This window comes from Herpailurus yagouaroundi, unplaced genomic scaffold (genome assembly GCF_014898765.1).
Source record: "Herpailurus yagouaroundi ecotype Mexico unplaced genomic scaffold, PumYag 483, whole genome shotgun sequence".
NCBI lineage: Eukaryota > Metazoa > Chordata > Mammalia > Carnivora > Felidae > Herpailurus > Herpailurus yagouaroundi.
Window position 1 is genome coordinate 5,161,381 of NW_024412700.1, and position 18,542 is coordinate 5,179,922.

General features: G+C 59.2%; 1 protein-coding gene across 1 annotated transcript in view; it reads right to left on the minus strand.

Moving 5' to 3' along the window:
* PTPRN2 (protein tyrosine phosphatase receptor type N2) overlaps positions 1-18,542 on the minus strand; it is a 748,038-nt gene that overhangs the window by 36,406 nt on the left and 693,090 nt on the right. The window contains exons 16-17 of the mRNA XM_040464596.1: positions 7,344-7,417; positions 1,293-1,370 (exon numbers count right to left, since the gene is read on the minus strand). Coding sequence (XP_040320530.1) covers positions 1,293-1,370; positions 7,344-7,417 — 152 coding nt within the window. The remainder of the gene's footprint in view (positions 1-1,292; positions 1,371-7,343; positions 7,418-18,542) is intronic.

The following is an 18,542-nucleotide window of genomic DNA, read 5'->3' on the forward strand; positions in this document are numbered from 1 at the left end:
CCCACGGGCTCACGCGGCCCCCGTGGCCCCGGCGCCAAGTTCCTGCCTGAGTGCTTGTGCCGGGACCGGGCGGCCCGCGGGCACCGAGCTCCCCGTGCAGGGAGGCACCCCACTCAGGCTGCGTGACCGCTGTCGGGGCGACATGGAGAAATCCAGCATCTCGTGGGTGGTGGGACCGGTTCCTCGGCCCCCTCCCAACGCTGCAGTTCGAGGGCTCTGTGCCGTGGTTACAAGTTTGGGCGCCACGACTCTGAGGTCCGGTGTGTTTTATTTTTTCCAGTAGCGTGAAGGTTGCCAGGGAGGGGCCGTGCAGACGTGCTCCAATCTGGGTTTCCGCTTGCTGGGGCGGGGAGGCCGTGGTACCCGTGCAGCGACACGCTCACAGGGCAGGGGGCGCCGGCCGGCCCCCTGCGGGCCCTGGACCCGTCCCGACTTTGCAGAAAGCCGCTGCCGAGACGGGTCCCTCCTTCGGGTGGAGAGGCCGGAGAGGGCTGACGGGCAAGTCGGGGCAGGAGCCTCCGAGGAGCAGAGGACACGTGCGGCACGGGTCAGCTGAGTGACCCTTAGCCCGGTGACGCGTTTGCCCTCAGGAGCTGCTGTCACCACCGGGATCCGAAACAGCCCAGTCTGCATGCGTCGCCATGCTGCTGTGGGGGGGACGGGCTTGCCGCCCTGGGCCTGCGAGCCGCTGCGTCCACGTACGTGTCACAGCGCTGGTGGAACCGCCCTCCTGACCGCGTCCTCCGCTGGATGGGAGCCCTGCGGCCCGGCCGGTGCCCGGGGAGGACGCCTGCTCTCGGGTCCTGCTCTCGCTGGCTCCGGCTCTCAGCGGTTCTCAGCGCCTGGGCCTGGCTGGGTGTCAGGATCGTGCGGAAGGACACAGACCAGCCTGGCCTTTCGAATGCATTAGAGGGAGAGAAACTATGATTTGAACACCATTTTCTACCCTCATCAGAGGAGAACAACAGAAGACGACACATTGAACACTTTGTAACAATTTAAATGCTTACTAATTCCATTTCTTCATGTTTCATAAGATACAACTGTACGGGGGTTAAAGTAAGAGTCTTTAAAGCGTTCAGTCCCTCAAAGGGAATTTTGTATCCTCAAGTTTTGAAAAAAGAAGACTAATAATAAAATATTAAAAGACTCATTTAAATTCTGAAAGCAGGTAACACTTGATGAATGCCTCTAAACACGTTTAAATGTGCTTCGTGGGATCCAGGGCATTGCGCACCGTCGACACGTAAGATCTGGTTTTCAGAAGGAAGTCTTAATTAAACGAGACTCACCTGCCAGAAGTCGGCCACGGTGGCGGGCAGGGGTCCCTGGGTGGCGATGTAGGCAGGGTTCCTGGGGTCATGGTCCATCTGCAGAGATAGGATTACAGTAACAAAGGTTAGCTACCAAGCTAGCAAAAACCCAGGAAGTAAGGCACCGGCTACGGAGGAGGTGAAGGCGGCCCGTCCCGCGCCCAGTGCCGCATCGACACACGGCGTGTGCGGAGGCGAGAGAAGCAGGCTGGTCTTCCTCGGGTCCCCCGGGACGCCCCGGCGCTTGGAGTTTAGGGGGAGCCCTCGCGGCCTGTGCTCGGAGCCTGGGGATGGCGCGGGGATGCCTTGCGTACGCCTGATACGCAGGTAACGGGAGAGCGGCACGAGCCCGAACGAGGACGGCGGATCAGAGAGGCCAGAGGCCAGCGGTCGGCGCACAGCGTGGGGTGTCACCACCGCAGCGTCTCCACGGATGCCACCGTGGCAGAGCAGCTCAGCCACGCGTCGCCTGAGCGGCCTCCACCCCGGCCACCTGCCAGCGGGAGCAGCCTGCACACCCACCGTAGGCCACGTGCAGGGCTCACAGCATGCCCTCTGTGAGAGCCACAGGTGTGGGGCTGGGAGTGGGGAGGCCCAGGCTCTGGGTGGGCGGGGAGCCCGCGAACCAACCCCCCCCCCCCCCGGGGGCGGGCAAGAACTGACGAACAGGCGCACCTTGCCCCCCAGGAAGAGTCGGCTCCTCTGGTGGGGAGCTCATTTTTGTGGCCCCGAAAGGGCTCCGGCACACCGAGTCGTCCGGGGGGTCTGCGAGCACCGCGTGCAGACCCGCCCCGGGACACGCGGCCCAGCCTTCCAGCCGCTCATTTCCGATTCTATTCCTACTGTGCCAGGCAAGGGGCTGAAAACAAACAAACAGCAGAATGCGGTCGTGGGTCTTCTGGCCGGCGGACTCGTCCGAGAGCAGCCTGCTGGCCTCAACAGAGGGAGTCTGGCTCAAAGTACCTTAATTACAACATTTAATTCAAAGACTGAGCCGAAGAAAAGAAGGGGCAAAGGGTCGAGGAACGAAGCTTGGCGGAGGGCTGTCGTGCGGACGGCCCTTTCCCCTTGGGGTCGCGCCCGGCCCCAGAGCGCGGGGGCATCAGCGTCGTGTCCCCAAGGACGGCCCTGCCCGCCATGCGCTCCAGAAGGAACCTGGGAGCCCCCCCTCCCCGCCGAGGCCCGGACGGGCCTCGTGGTGGCAGTTCACCTCCAGACGCGCTCAGTGCCTGATTCTTTCCCATCAGGCACTAGAGTTTACTCTTGTGATGCCAGGGTTTGATCACGGATTTGAAATTCTCTGCAGTCGAAGACACTTATTAAGGATACGTTTCCCAATACAGCGAGAAAGGAGGAAGTTTCAACCACACGTCATCTGTGGCAACACGCGAGGACGTCAGTGTGAAGGCCAGAGCCACCTTGAGACACGGCCCTGTGCCGGGCTCAGAGAGCAGCCCGTGGGAGGCGCGGTCCGGGGAATCCGCGCCTCCAGCCCTTCAGGGATGACGGCCGTCGGCACGAGAGCGCTCACGCGCACCCAATAATTACGCGCGCGTGGAAGGGGGGGGGGCGTGGGTCATTCCCATGTGACAACAGTGGGACGCTGGCTGGGGCTGGGGAGCAGGAAGTCTTTCTCTGCTTCCAGTTGAGTGATTCCCAGTCACAGCCGGACCTCGTTTTCAAATTCGCCACGACACACACAATACAGGTAAATTACGTTTCTCTCTCCGCAAGCCCCAATGAAAACGTTTCAGTAGAAAAGCTTAGCAGAAATAAGGAGTTTTGATTTTTTCAAAATATGCACTTGTGGGGGTGACAGCTATTTACAAAAACCCCATCCCTTCCCAGCAAATGATTCTGCAAGAAAAGTAAAACCCACCTCCTTTTCAAACGTGGTTTTTTGCCCACAGCAATTTACAGAGCGTCTCGTTTAAAAATCGTTACTATGTTCAAACTAGCGGCTTAGCTGCTTTCAAACTGAGAGATTTGTGACGAGGAGTAAAAACCTGAGCAGGGCTTCAGCAGCGTAAATGAGGCATCCTACCGCGGCAGGGCTCCGTGGTCCACCCCGCCGCTCAGGCGCCCGGACGAGGGACGACGCGGCTCGGGCCGCGGAGGCGGTCACGTGGCTGCCACTCGGGAGGCAGTAAATAGCATAATGATCCCAGAGCGGCGACATGTGTCATCAGCGCAACAATGACTCAAAGACAATTACGGTGACTTCATCCCGTGCACATTCTGTTGAACGGAAAATGTTTCTGGGCAGAAGCACGTCGCGCATGTTGTGCGCGTGGCAAATACCAGGAGACAGAAAGCCTGATGGTCGTGGGCGGTCTTTAACCGAGGAACGCAAAGCAAATATTTCACCAAGTGAACAGAAGCTTTATATTTAAGATTTCCAAGGCAGGTTAAGTGTGAGCAGAGGCAATCAAGTAAGTTTCTACTAACGTTGCCTTTTCCATCAGGAACTCGGGCCGCGACCCCAACACGTGGACGTGGATGCAGACGCGTGTCTTCCGCTACCATTCCCAGCGCGCGAGTGAACGTGGCGCCTGCTGCTTCCTACTGTCTGTGCTGTGTCTCCTCCCCATCCTCTCTCGTTATCCTCCTTTCCTTTGTCGTGTACTGTTTCCTTGTACATCTGTGATGTTCACCAACACGAGCTCCGGGACCTTGGAGAGTCAGCTCCCGTCTCTTGGCCTCCGTCCCGGCGTCTGGGACCAGATGTGCTGCACCAGGGCCTCCACGTGCCCGTTCCTTCCAGGATTCCACGTGCGTGCCTGTGTGGGTATCCTGGCGGCCACCTGAGACTATCAGCGAGAGCCTGTGCGTGTATGCCCCACGCCCCCGGGTGGCCTTCTCCTTCGTGGACCGCCTGACAGAAGCGTCCAATCAAACGTGACTTAACGCCGAGTGACTGCATGTTAAGTGAGGGCCACAGGGTGCCAGGTCCCGAGTATAATCAACAGCACGATTTTGCTTTTCCTGTCTGTTTTTTTCCCCAGAGAGAGGAAAACCGTTTGTTTGTGCTGAATCCCTTATCCACGTGGCTGGCTGATTCTTACGAAGACACCAAAGGAGGCGGGGAGCCGGAAGGGTGTATCGCTATGAATTTCTATATGCACAGGTACGACGTACCAGAAAACACACCTCGCCACTTGCCAGAAGCCGCGGGATGGCAGTTTTTAACTAGGTGTGAGTCGTTTTCAAAACTCTAACGTGCATTAAAAACTCAGCAATAATTCCTCCAGTAGTGCCAGCAGAACAGATTGTTAAACCCAAGCATTCAGCCTGTCAAGACCAGGGGCCCACGTCCTGAAGCCTCCAAGAGCACCGCGGAAGAAACCGGCCGTCTGCACGCCGATGTGTCTTTGGGGGGGGGGGGGCGCCAGCCCTGCTCCTGCGCCCACGGGGCCTTGCCTTCACCCTGACCCCACGACCCGGGAGGGGTGCGGGGCCGCGCCTCTACTCTGAGATCTCGGAGAGTACGCACGCGTGTTTTCTTTCTGAATGCCTACCCACCTGCCCCATCGTTCTGATGCTTCGAGCAAACTTCACAGAACGTTTTCTTAGAAACAAGCAGATATCAAACCTGAGTTTTTGAGCCACTTTTCCCGACACTAAGTGTTCATGGGAGAATTTACCGAGAAACGGTAGCTTCGGAAATCGATGTGAGGGAGGCTGACTTAGGAGCTGAAGTTACTTTCATATTTTATTTGTCTGAGTTGAGATTTAAGTAAATTATAGGCTACAACAGACACACATGGATGTTTGCTCATGGGTATTTTCTGAGAACCAGACAGCTGGCTCCCACATTTGGCCGCTTTCTTACGACATTCAGGACATCAGACCAGCCCTCCTTTCCCGAGGCGTCCGTGCGTACCTGTATTCGTTCCGTGCATTCTGAATTAAAACTTGAACAGGTTTTTTCTCCCTCGATAAAGAGTGGAATGAAAGCAAGTTTAGCTTCAAGTATGGGTAATTGCAGACCCGTTCCCGTAAAGAAGTTTGCGTGCAGTTTCGAGCAAATGGGCGTTACTGCCCCGAGTCAGTCCGCGTCCCAGGCGCAGCCACGCTGCGCTCTCAGGCGGGGCTGGTGGGCGTCCCTCCGCCGTGCTGAGCGGGAAAACGGGGTTCCCGTTTACTTTCCTGACCTCTGATCTGAAAGCGAAGACTGCACGTTATTTACGAGCCAAGGACTTCCCTGGCATTTGACGAGGCCAAGTACAGACGTGACAGATGCAGTTCTGCTACTTCTCTTCCGCACGGCCAGGGTCTTCCGGGGCTGGGACCGTTAGCTTTGCGTCCAGCCGCCGCTCGGAAGCGCATTGTCACCGTCCTCCGGCTACTTCAGGAAGAAGAGGTTCCGTGCTTCTTTCTTAGAGCCCGAGTTAAAAAAAGAGAAAGAATTGTGGCATGAGATAAAAGGGAAACATAAACGAGGCCTTAAATCCCTCTCTCTCGGGCGTCGCCTTCGGACCAGGCCCCTGCCCGGTAGGCCCGGGGAGGCCGGAACGCGGGAGCGCTGCTGCAGGTGTCCAGGGGGCAGCGGGTTCCCGCAACCCGCTTCGGCTTCAAGTGCGCACACATCGGGAAGCTGGAACCCGTCGAAGTGGGGGGAGCTGGGCACGCCCCAACTCTGGACTCGCATCGTTCAGACCTGAAAAGAACTGTGTTATTTCTCTTCCTGGCCCCGATGGGGCTCTGGCTTGATTTCAGAATCCGAAATGACACAAAAGCACCGCGCACGGCACAGGGCACTTACTGAGAGAGACCGAATGGCTCCGAATGAGAACCTTCGGGACGCGGAGGGAACCGACCCTTGAGGGCCACCTGTGCCGAAGTAACGAGGCTCCTTCCTAAAAATAACTGCAGGAGCTGAGGTCTGGGCTCAGGGGGTGTAGGCAGAGCAGCAGACCGGCTCTTAACCCACTTCCTCGCGGCAAGCATGTCACGCACTGCTCCCGCTGTGGGCCGAGAGGGCCGCAGACGGGGTCTGACCGGGGCGTACCGGACTCCCACAACAGGCTTCCTGAGGTACATGGAACCAGCAGCCATGAGAACGGTCCACCGTCCACGGCCGCGGCTTGCGATCACATGTTCTCATGTAGAGCCTGCTCCTGGGGGCTGGGAGGGGTTGTCAGGACGAATCCAGGGACGGCCCGGGGTTTCACGGAGCCATCCACACGTCACCGGCGCGCTCTGAGCCGGAGTCCCACGAGCGCTGCGTCTGCCTGAACGCACATCTGATGGCGCTGTGACGTCCTGAAGCTTCCCTGCACAGTTTGCGGGGCTGCTGAGGGGGGACCACAACCAGCCTCCCCCACAAATCCCCACCGGCTCCCACACTCTCCACCGTCAACCACGTGCTTTAACACATCCATTCCGCGGACCCTCATTTTACTTTCTTCCCCCTTGGAATCGTTCCAACTTCGTTTTGAAAAGCCAGGCTGAGCCTCGATTAGTCCGTCCTCGCCCGCCCCCCCCCCCCCCCCCCCGCCCCGCCACTGCTCCCACAGCGTCTGTGACGGGAGAGGCCCACACCTGTCGGGGGTCTCCCCCAGGGGCTTCTGCGGTCTCAGAGGCAGAGAGCGCGGCCCGCGGAGGCACAGCCCTGCGCTCGCTCCCCGTCCTCAGGAGTAGATCCGCCCTGGAAACACCCACGGAGACCAGCCGGCGCACACACCTGCCCGGCGCCCTCCGTCATTTTATCAAGGGGCCGGTGGGTCTAACGTTGTCCATTCCCCCTGAATAAACAGGGAACAAGTGGGTCTGGGAGAGAGGGGCACAACCGACTGTACGTTTTCCTGAAATTCACGCTTCTCGTCAGTTAGCCAGCGGACCCAGGACAGCTCTCTCCCGGCGAGGACCCAGCCCAGGCCGGCTGGTGATGAGTCAGCTGGCTCACCGGTCATCCGGTGGAGACTAAGTGCCTAGTTGGCTAGTACTCGGAGGAGACGAGCTGACCGGCCGGCTGAGGCCGTATCCGCTCGTGACCGGGGGTGGGGGCGCACGTGGGGAGGTACTCACGATGGGGCTGGCGTTGATGTAGTCCGACCTGCTGTGGCTGTTCTCCGATCTCAGCAGGACCCTGGAGTGGTCGTCTGCAAACAAGCCCAAAGGCATAACGTTAGATGTGCACGCGGGCCTGTGTCTGTAAGGGGCTGTGCGAGGAAACAGAGGCACCGGGTGCCCGTGCAGGTGACGTCCCCTCCTGGGCTCTGCTTAGGCCACTTACCATCACTTCCTTCTCCAGGAGAAGGGAGTGTGGGCACCTGACTCTAGGTTTCACCCGGTAGAATTTAGATATTTTCGTGTTTTTCTTACACAGATTCAAATCCCAGGATTAGTGTTCCTCTGCAAGATTATAGTTAAGGCCTCCCTTTATTTATTATTATTCTTTAAGTGTTTAAAAGTTTATTTAGTTTGAGAGAGAAAGAGACAGCACAAGTAGGGGAGGGGCAGAGAGAGAGGGAGAGAGACCCAAGCAGGGTCCGTGCTGTCAGCCCAGAGCCCGACGTGGGGCTCGATCCACGAAGCCACGAGATCATGACCTGAGCCGAAATCGGACGCCTAACCGACCGAGCCACCCAGGTGCCCCTATGGGTTTCCCTTTAAGTAGGAGACATACTTGGCCACATATAGGAAACACGTATCGACATGAATATTGAGATATTAGGCAACTGTTCTGTATATAAAATTCTGTGATCTGGGAACGGCTAAATCCTGGGATGACAGGAATTTCGTTTTAAAGGGAGAATGGGAGAAAAAGCAAACAGTTACAGAAGGAACAGAGATTTGTGCAAGCGGGGTCCCCTGACGACACAGCCAAGTGCCTTAAACATGCACAGCAACCTGACTGATTTTGCAGCCAGACATATCAGTGGGGATTAGAGACGTGATTGTCAAAGCTTAGTCTGTTTGATACACGAATCATTCTTTTTTTTTTTTTTTTAATTTTTTTAACATCTATTTATTGTTGAGAGAGCATGAGCAGGGAAGGGGCAAAGAGAGAGGGAGACACAGAATTCGAAGCAGGCGCCAGGCTCCGAGCCGTCAGCATAGAGCCCGACGTGGGGCTCGAACTCCCAAACCGCAAGATTGTGACCTGAGCTGAAGTCAGATGCTTAACCCACTGAGCCACCCACGTGCCCCTGAATTACTCTTTTTATTTTTATTTATTTAAAAAAAAAAATTTTTTTTTTCAACGTTTTTATTTATTTTGGGGACAGAGAGAGACAGAGCATGAACGGGGGAGGGGCAGAGAGAGAGGGAGACACAGAATCGGAAACAGTCTCCAGGCTCCGAGCCATCAGCCCAGAGCCTGACGCGGGGCTCGAACTCACGGACCGCGAGATCGTGACCTGGCTGAAGTCGGACGCTTAACCGACTGCGCCACCCAGGCGCCCCTGAATTACTCTTTTTAAAAAAAGTTTATTTATCTTTGAGAGAGAAAGCACGAGAGGGGGAGGGGCGGAGAGAGAGAGGGAGAGAGCGGACCACAGGCAGGTCCATGCCGCCAGCACAGAGCCCAACGTGGGGCTGGATCCCATGAACTGGGAGATCATGACCTCAGCCAAAATCAAGAGTTGGACGCTTAACCGACTGCGCCGCCCAGGCGCCCCTGACACGTGAATGATTCTTAATTCTGGTTCTGGAATAACCACCTTCCTGTGTATGGTGACACCCCTCTTTGCGTGTTTTCAGGAACTTTCAAAGCTGCGCCCTCGGTCGGGTGCGGAGGAGGTGGCGCAGGGAGCGGGGCAAGGCCACTCCCCGGCGGGGAGCAGGCTCGGGGAGGGACGCCCACGAGGGTCCCTCCTTCCTCCCACCGTCCCCGGGCGTGCGGCCACCTTGTCCGTCCTCTGCGAGGAGCAGCTGGGAACTGCAAGCCGCGGAGAACGGCGGTGTGCTCGATCCCGACATCTCTGCTCCAGTGAATGGCTTCGGGTGTCGTGCACAACCCCGACTTCTTTTCTTCTGAGAAAACAGAGACAACCTGGCCGGAGCCTAGGAAGCCAGGGATTTGGGGGGCGGTGAGTGGTTCACCCCGGTCCTGAATTTCAGCGGCGTCTCCCGGGTCCGGGCTCCCGGCCTTGAAAGCGGCTTGGGCAGTGGGGGAGGGAAAGCGCGGGGACTCTGCTTCGGTTTCATGTCTCCAGGACGTTTTACTTCATCTCTTTTAACAACAACTCTGGGGCCTGGGAAACTTGGTGGGTCTACGGGACCGGATGTCATCCCAGCAGTCCTACCGAGGTATCGACGTTGGCTTTTTTGCAGTAGAGACGAGACAGATGAGAAACATCTAGGGTTGTGGACGAGCCCGGACGTTGCATGGTTTGCTTGGAGGCCATCTGCACCCAAAGGTTGCGGAAACGCTGCGAAGGCACGTAGCTGCGGAGACGTCCCCCTGAGGCGTGAAAAATAATACAAAAACCCCACGTGCTCAATGGTTTTGGGTTCCTGCACAGATTTATTCTTGAGAGACTGAAAACTGGCACTGGCAGGAAACTGAGATACAAATCACCAGAAAAGCTGGTGACCTGTGTCATCGTAACACATTGCAGACACTACCACGCTGGGAAAACCTGGTGCGTCTGGACTCCACGTTGCTCCATTTCCTTGGCTGCCGTGACCCGGGGTCTGGAAACCCGCGCTCAGCCCTGCGCGTGAGCGTGCTAGTTGTTGAAGGAACGTGGCGGACGGCCGAGACTCGTACAAACTGCCCGACGGGAACCCCACGTTCCCCTGAGCAGATACGGAAGTACGTATAGAAATAACGTCGCTGTGTCCAAGACTTACAGGACCATGGTGACAGGCTTCCTATCTGCAAAGATCGAGTGACCAAGGACAAAGGAGTTTCACGGTCCCTCTCAGACCCCTTCTGGCTCCCGGATGTTTGCGGTCATCGGCCACCTTTGGACTCCAGCCCCTCCTGCCGCCCTTTCTCTCGACACAAAGGAAGCCTGCATTTGTGCCGAGGCAAGATGGTTCTCCGGGATGACGGTCCGCCACCTTGGTCTGCTGGCTTCCCGGGCAGGGTCACTTTCCTGACCCCAACACCTGGCCTCTTGACTTACTGGCCTGCCACACAGCAAGTGAAACAAACTCAGACTTGGTTACAGTGACCCCCAAACCAAGTTCAAAAAGCCCAGTTTCACTGTGGGGCTCTTCATGGACGCATCAAGCTGGAGACGGCGATGTGTCGTTCAGAAGCAGGCACCTTTTCTGAAGGCTGTACCTAGTCTATTGTTGCAGCCCACGTACAGTTCTGGAATACAGAAGCAGAGCTTTGAGCTGCTTGCGGAGGGTTCCAGAGGGCCTCCCAGGAGCCCCGCCCTATGAGAAATCGTCTCAACACAGCCAAGTTCAGACACTGCCGATAGTGGCAATGAGGACCCCTCCTGCCTGAGAACCTTTCACAAAGAGCAGGGTCACGGCGAGAGGGAGGGGCGGGGTACAGGGGGCAAGAACTGGACCGTGTATCTCTGGCTTCAGAGGGTGTGCTGTGAGGGTCCCAAACGTGGCCCGGCCGGACAGGTGCGGGCCTGAGGGCTGCTGGGTGCCCTTCACCTCCAAGGGGACAGCGCTGCCCTGTCCTGCGAGCAAGCAGCTCGGTGAACGCACGCCAGCTGAGTCTTCTAGTCAGGAAATGGAGAAGACGCTTCACAGGTTCGGGAGTCTCGGCGAAATACAGACACAATCTAGGAGCCGGGTGCTCTGAAGGATAAGGGGACAAGCTGCTGGGAGCCGCTGAGCCCAAGCCCGGCTGTGAGGCCAGCCCTGCCGTCACACCGTCTGCGCAGCACCGCGTCGGCCGCGTCACTTCCCGCAGGCCACCCTTTTATAGGCACCACTGAGGTCGGGACAAGGGCTTCAGAAGCTCCCAAGCCGTGCCACCTTACGATCACGTAACTGAGTTTGCGGTGACACGGCGACTTCCAAGTGAACGGTGAACTTGCTTTGTTTTTAACACTGGGCCGTCTGAACCTCCATGTGGGACATCTGAGCCACCCGGGAAGGACCGGAGCGCCAGACAGGGCGCCGTGGCGGTACGGTCACGCGGCGGGGACGACCCGGGGGGTGTTTCGATTGCTTGGGTGAATGCCAACTCTTTTGTGGTTCCCTTTCCCTGTTCATCTTTCTAAAAGGGCCGCTAGGGGAGACGATGAGCTGGCATTGGTTGGGAGTGGCTGCCTCCGCCCTTTGTAAGGGCAATGGCTGAGATTCACTCGAGCTCAGCCAGCAAGTTGGAGGTGAGGCCGGCGGGGCAGGGGGGCGGGGCGCTCAGGAGCACACCCTCGTGTCCCCGGCCCACGCCCCGCGGACGGAGTGCGGTTCCTCGGGACGGTGTGCGAGCACAGGCTCCCGCCCCGGGAGCAAACACGACACAGCGGTCGCAACCATGGAGCAAAGTTCTACAGCCGCCTGGGTGCTTACGCTTCGGCTGAGAAGGGGGCGTGTTCCTTAGGGTTAGAGAGCTCACCCGGAAGCCAGGAAGGGGAAACTCCGTGCCTTCCGCTCTGTCTCTGGCCCTGAGACGCAGACTTTTCCCTTCCAAGACCCCCAACGGTAAGTCTTATCAAGGAGGGAAGGAGAAAATCGCCCCGCAGGTGGAAGTCGGGAGGCGTGTGGCACACGCTGCTTTTCCCAACTCCTTGTCCCGAGCTTCTCCGATATTCTGTCTCTTCTAAAAGTAGTTCCACAGATGCTACCTTTCTTCTTCCTGGAACCGTGCCCTACGTAGAACAGGGGCTGCGCCCCCATTTTAGATGGAAGAAGCCAAGGCCCAGGAAGGTGCGATGTTTGCCTTGGCAAAGGCCACACGGCCAGCGGCTAAGAGCCCAGGGCTTGAGTCCCGGCCCTGCCACCTGCTAGCCAGGTGACATTTGGGTAAATTATTCGGTATTTTAAAGGCCAGATCTGTCATCCAAAACGTGGGCTGGCGCTCTTACAGGGTCGTCATGATGAACGCACACGTGAAGCACTGGCTGGAGCGCCTCGTGCACGGCAAGGGGCGGAGGCACAAGTCCAAGGCCACAGGCGGACGGACGGACACAGACCTAACTGATGAGAGGTCAGTTAACTTGGCAAGAGTTATTTACGGTACACCGTGTTGTCAGTGAATACAAAAGGATTTCCACGGACGCCGGAAGAAACAAGTTCTAGAAGGTCTTCTTGATTGCTGGCAGGGCAAAGAGCACTTGAAGGCAGCCCGGGGCACTTCGGGAGGGCTGCGCCGAGCCATCAGCTAGCACGTGCCGTCATCCGAACACGTCCCCGTGAACCCGTCGAAGGAAGGTGCGCGGAGGCTTCCTGTGCCTCTAACCCGCCCTGCGACACTGAGGATAGTGTTTTCCTAGGCGCCTTGGTTACGTCATTCACGCCAAGTGAACTGATGCGTGTGAGTCAATAATCTTCCCGCCAGGAGCGGATGAATTCCCTGATGTCGAGTGTCTCCAGCTCAGGCGCGTGGGTGTGGGGGGGTCACTGGTGCACACTGGCCTCGCACAAGGGAATTTTCGTCACCCAAGCAGTCGGCCCGTGTCCTCGTGGGGCTTTCCGGCGGCGTCTTTCCGTTACGCCGTTTCCTTTACTTTGACGGCGTGGCCAGTGGGGACGCGGGGCGTGTGCGGTGACCCGCCAGCGTTCTGTGCTGGAGGGTCGGGGCTCTGAGACCCGAGTGGAGACCGGTGCGCCCGGAGAAGTGACGGCATCAGCAACCACCGGCATCTTCTCCGGTTTCGGGGGTCCACAGAGGGTTTAGTGCACGCGGCCCCGGAGCTCTCCGCTGCTCTCCAGCCGTCAAAGCTGGTCTAACGACTGTCGCCAATCACACCCGGTAACGTCTTTCTGTTAGGACTTGTCATAGTTGAGCGAGGCAACAAATTTCTGTATTCTGTTTGTTTCGAGACTGCCTGGCGTGTTTCTTTGCAGATCTAGGAACCGGATGACCCCAGCGTGATCGTGAAACACACTTGCTCTGGAGTGGTAAGTCCTCTCTAGAGAGGTTGGCTCAAGCTTCTGTCCGGGGCTTCCCTTCCTCAGTAAGTAAGCAGGTCTTCTGCTCTTAGTTGAGCTTGCCGAAAACTCTTAGTTCAACCTATAAAGATCACCGAACATCCCAGATGAAAAAGCTCCACCCAGAGGCTCCTTGGATGAGCACACAGCGCGTCTGGGTGGCCCGGGTGGGGAGGTCCCAGATTCACAGCACCCTCCCGCGCCCGGAGGTGGTGACAGAACGAGGCCGGTCCGGTGCCCCGGCCGTCACGCGCCACAGAGGCTCACGTCGACTTCCCGTCCCCGACTCAGAAACAGGTCTCGAGTCACACGGCGGCCGGCAGTCCCTGGTGACGGGGGCTGGTCTGCTTTCTAATTGCTTCAATAGTTTCACCAGCCTCTCTGCCGATGTCTCGACAAGAAATCCCAAATAGGACTGCCAGCCTGCTCTGTGTGTGAATGACAGCGCAGTGCGTCACAAAGGCCCGGACCACAGCGGGACACCCACCCCGGAGGCAGTTCCGGATGCGTGCGGGCCTCGCCCACCGCTGTGCGCCTGCCTGGGAAAGGCGCGCTCTGGGCACCGATGCTGGTGTTGCGGGTGTCTGCGTCCTGGCATTGCCCACCCAGCCCCCCAGGGCTCTGGAGGCATGTGGGGCCAAAAGTTGACCTGAGAAACGCTTGTCTCCACAACACAAGATATGTCAGCATCCCGAACCCCCGGTACCACAGACGCGCCCCAGGTGGAGATGTCTGGTGTCCTTGTGGGAAGGGGGACTTGGGACACAGAGGCAGACGCAGAAAGGTGATGACATGTGGGCAGCGAGGGCACAGACAGCCGGCTGCGGGCCCGCAGAGAGCCTGGACGGAGCCAGCCCTGCCCACGCCCGGGGCTCCGACATCTCGCCTCCGGGACTGAGAATTAACTCCTGTCGCTTGGCTGCTGTCCCGGACGCCACACCCAGAGGCGGGCCTCTGTCCTGCTCTGGCTCGCTCACGGTCCCCAGGCACGCGCACCTCCTCCGTGGCAATCACACACGCTCAGCACAGATCAGGTTGTGTTCTTACGAGAACACAGCTGCCCCAGAGAACAACGGGGAGACTGGAGACCGGCCGTCTTTTCAAGTCTTCCAGTAACAGTCGCAACATCTGAAGGGCACCCAGGCAGACACAGTGACCCCGGGGGCCCTCTGTAGTGCTGAGACAACATTACTATCCCAGGCCTTGCCAGTAGGATGCTTCTGGAAAAGCGAAGAGAGCCCGGCAGGGTACAGTTCACGCAGGTAACCGAGATTTAGAGCAAACGCGCCGCGGGGAGGAACGCCCAAATGGCCCCGGAACAAGCCCTTTCCCGGGAGAAGGGGTGTGACCCCGGGGAAGGGGGGCAGGGGGCAGGCTCGGAGCGGCTTCTGGCTTCCTCGGCCCCTGCGACCAGGCCCAAGCGGCCACGCCCCGCACCCACAGGCCCAGCACCCAACGGCCCAGCTCCGCGGGGAGGGCGAGCTGCTGGCGAGGAGGCAGCCGTCGCGGAGGGACCACGAGACCATGTCCCCGCGGACGACAGACACCCGGGGAGCGCCCCCTGGGGAGACGTGGTGCCTCCCGCATCCCAAGGGACGCACCCGCGCGCTCGGCCAGTGTCGCAGCAGATAACCCTACCTCGGGCGCAGAGGAGTTCCCCAAATCCGCTGTGCCTGAGACCCCGGGGCGGGCCCGTCCGGTGGGGCGACGCTGGCGTCTGGGCCAAGAGGCTGGTGGTGCAGACGGTGCCACGTCTTCGTCCCCATCAGAGACCCACACGGAAGCCGGTCCCACGGTCCCTGCGACAGCGGTGGAGCCAACCCAGAGGGCGCAGGCGCGGACGGGGTGGGTCCCCTGTGGCCGCCGTAAGGAGGGCCACCCTCGGTGGCTGCGGGCACCACCCACGAATCACAGCCCCGAGTCTCCGTCCTCACCGAGGTGCCCGCATGCGGGTTCTGAGGGTCCAGGCACAGCGCGCCGCCCTGCCTTCGCCGGCTGTTCCCCGCTCGCGACCCCTCCCCACGCACGTCGGAGCCCCTCCCCACGCACGTCGGAGCCCCTCCCGCTTCCCGGCTCCGCGCCCCGCCACACCTCCCGGCGTCCCCCTCGCGCCCCCACCCTGCGCCCCTCCTCCCTCCTCTACGCACCCCACCCCACCCCTCACCGCCCTCCCCCATGCCCTCACCCCCCTCCTCCATGCACCGCCGCACCCCCCACTCCTCCCTCTTCCCCACGCCCCCCGCCCTCCACCACACACCCCTGCACCCCCCACTCCTCCCACTGCCCTCTTCTACGTGCCCCCCACTCCTCACTGCCCTCCCCCATGCGCCCCACACCACCCGCCCCACGTGTGCCGCCCATTTCCTTCCAACCCCCCATACCCCCTCCGCCCCCACGGCTCCCTCTTCCCTCCCCCACACGCCCCCTACTCCTCTTCCCCCTGTACCACCCTCCTCCACTCGCCCCTGCCGCAGTTCTAGGGAACCGCCCTACGTCAACACAGTTGATCAGCAAACCTTCCTTCCATCTGCCACGTAAATCCCATCACGTGAGGTGACATATTCACAGGTGTGGAGGGTTGGGACGTGAGCATCTTCGGGCCATTACTCTGCTGCCACACTCAGCAAAGTGACAGATGTAATCCTTTGGAGACTTGGCTTCTCTCGAGAGAAAATGGGCTCTGCGACCCCAGGTTCCCGCCGCGGGTTAGGGACCCTGCGTCCGGGTGGGTGGTTCTCGCCAGGTTCCCCCCAGGGGTTAGGGACGCTGCGGCCACGTGGGTTGGCGGCTCTCTCCAGGTTCCCGCTGCGGGTTAGGGACCCTGCGGCCGGGTGGGTGGGTGGCTCTCTCCTGACCCAGTGCAGAAGAAGGCACCAGGCGGCTGAGGTCAGCCTACCTGCCGAGGGAGGGCCGAAGTCAACTGGAAGTGTTTTGGAAACCTCGCTGGTGGAACAGGGCCTCTAGGCAAGTGGGAATTCAGGGGTCACCGGGGGGCAGGGGGAGGACGCTTAGGAAGGGACGTGCACCTGTACATCGCAACTTCCCGCTAAAACCCACCTCCTGGAAGTCCACACCAGTACCGAGGCTTGCTTCTCGCCCGAACTGAATTTTAATAAGGAAAAAATGTCTACATCGGTGTTAACCTCCAGAGAAAAGTGGCCAGATGATCTTAAAGTGTTTCTTTGCCAAGAAAGAAAACACCTGTTGGACACTGAATGTGCAACCGGAGGAGAGAACTTTGTTCCGGAGACTCTGGAAGGGAACCCAGCCAAAGAGACACAGGGCACCCTAAGCGTTGGAGCCCAGGGGGCACAGGTGCACGTATCCCAAGTGAGGAGCGAGAAACAGCAGCTACAGAAGCAGGGGCTTCAAAATTCAGGAGGCCACGCGCGGAGGAGGAGAGGGGACGTAAACCAAGGATGGGGACAAACGACGCAAACCTCACGGGACACACGTCCGGGAGGCTGACGTCCTGTGGGCTGAGGGAGTACGCACGGGGCAGAGGAGTCTGACAGCCGCATCTGTTCAGACCAGAAGAGTCTAATAGCCGCATCTTTTTATCGGGATGAGACAGACCTGTCTGGTGCAGATGAAACCACGTAACCAGGTAATTTAGAGGAAATGCTCTCAATCACGACTCTGCCTCGACCACCTCTGTCAAAGAGAACACTTTTTCAGACCAGGAAGGGCAGAGAAGAGACACTTAGGGGGTGGACAGACGGTGGGCTGAGTGGACAGAGTGGTGGGGTGCACACTCGCTGTCGGGGTCCCGGGCGCTGGCCAGGTGAGCGAGGGCAGGGTGTTGCCAGTGTTCCGGGTGAGGCCACAGGAGCACGCCGCTCCCGTTCACGGAAGCCGCGCGGGGACGCGGACCCGCACCGCCACTCTGGATCTCGCGGCGGCCCCGGGCCTCTGCGCCCTGACCGCGTGACCAGGACGGGGCGAAACGCCAGGTCTGCAGACCAGCAGGCGAGTTTCCCGCCGGCCCAGCAGGATGGGCAGGCTGCGAACTGCGTACTTCGTGACTCTCTGGAACGGGAATGTGGTCAGTGGGAGAGTAGCTTTATTAGGGACAAGTCACGTCAGAGAACAAAGGGGGTTGTTTTAAAGTTAAAAAGAGCCGGAGATGTCAAACCCCAGTGCAGGGGTGACCCTTAACGAAGGTTCATGGTAAACAAACGTGGACGGGAATTAGACGGCGCTGGGGTGTTACTGTTGGTTTTCTTAGTTGTGACAGTGCAGTTGTCGTAAGTGGGAGGATGTCCCCCGCTTAGGAGGCACCGGGGAAAGCAGTTAAGTAGACGTCCCGATGCTGAGACTCACTTCGAAATAGTTCAGCCAAAAAATAAGTAAAGCGCACACACACGCTGGGCAAATCGGCGGAGTACTGACCGGCAGGTGTCGAGCGTGGGTGTGGGATGCCACCACCAAGTTGTCATTTCAGCCCGAGTGTCTCCAGACTCTTGCGGTAAATCGTGTGCGGGAAAATCACGCCAGGCTGGTCACATTTCGTCTTCGCGAGGGGCTCCTGGGCGGGCCCGCGCGGGAGCCCCTCCGGTGGGATCTCACTGCTGGCCCGTCCTCCCCAGGGTCAGGAGGGCGGCCTGAGCCTAACCGCTTGGCCTTAAGGGCTGGCGCTTCTACGGGCGACGGGGAAGACAGAACCCGAGTCCGTCAGGGTCAACAGAGATACGGCATCTGTGGCATCTGCCCCCGGGTCTGGCACGAGAACGCTTGACAAGCATCTGGAGGTGACCGGGGCCGAGAGGACGCCCTCCCCATCCGGGCCGTACAGCAGGGCTGTTGGCCAAGCCTCAGCTGACGAACAGCCACCGATGTCCCCGCACGGGTCTGTGCCCACGTGCGGGAGGCTCGGGGGAACAGGGCCCCGCAACGACCCTGTCGGATGTATTTCTCTGGAAAACTTGAAGACGCAGAAGTCCCGTTCATAACAGGTACAGGTGGCTTGGCGACAGACGGAGGCGCTACACTGAACCAGGAATCCAGATCTTCATGACTTCGAATGAGGACGGATGTGAAGCACCTCTCAGGCACCTGTGTGAGGGTGTGGGGACCGGGATCCCGGGGGACAGAAGGGGCCCCCGGACTTCAGCCGATGGCGACCCCAAGACGAGCGGACCTCGTGGCTTGTGACGGGCCTGCAGCGCAGTGAATGTGAGATTGCAGCAGACGGCGGCGTGCCCAGGG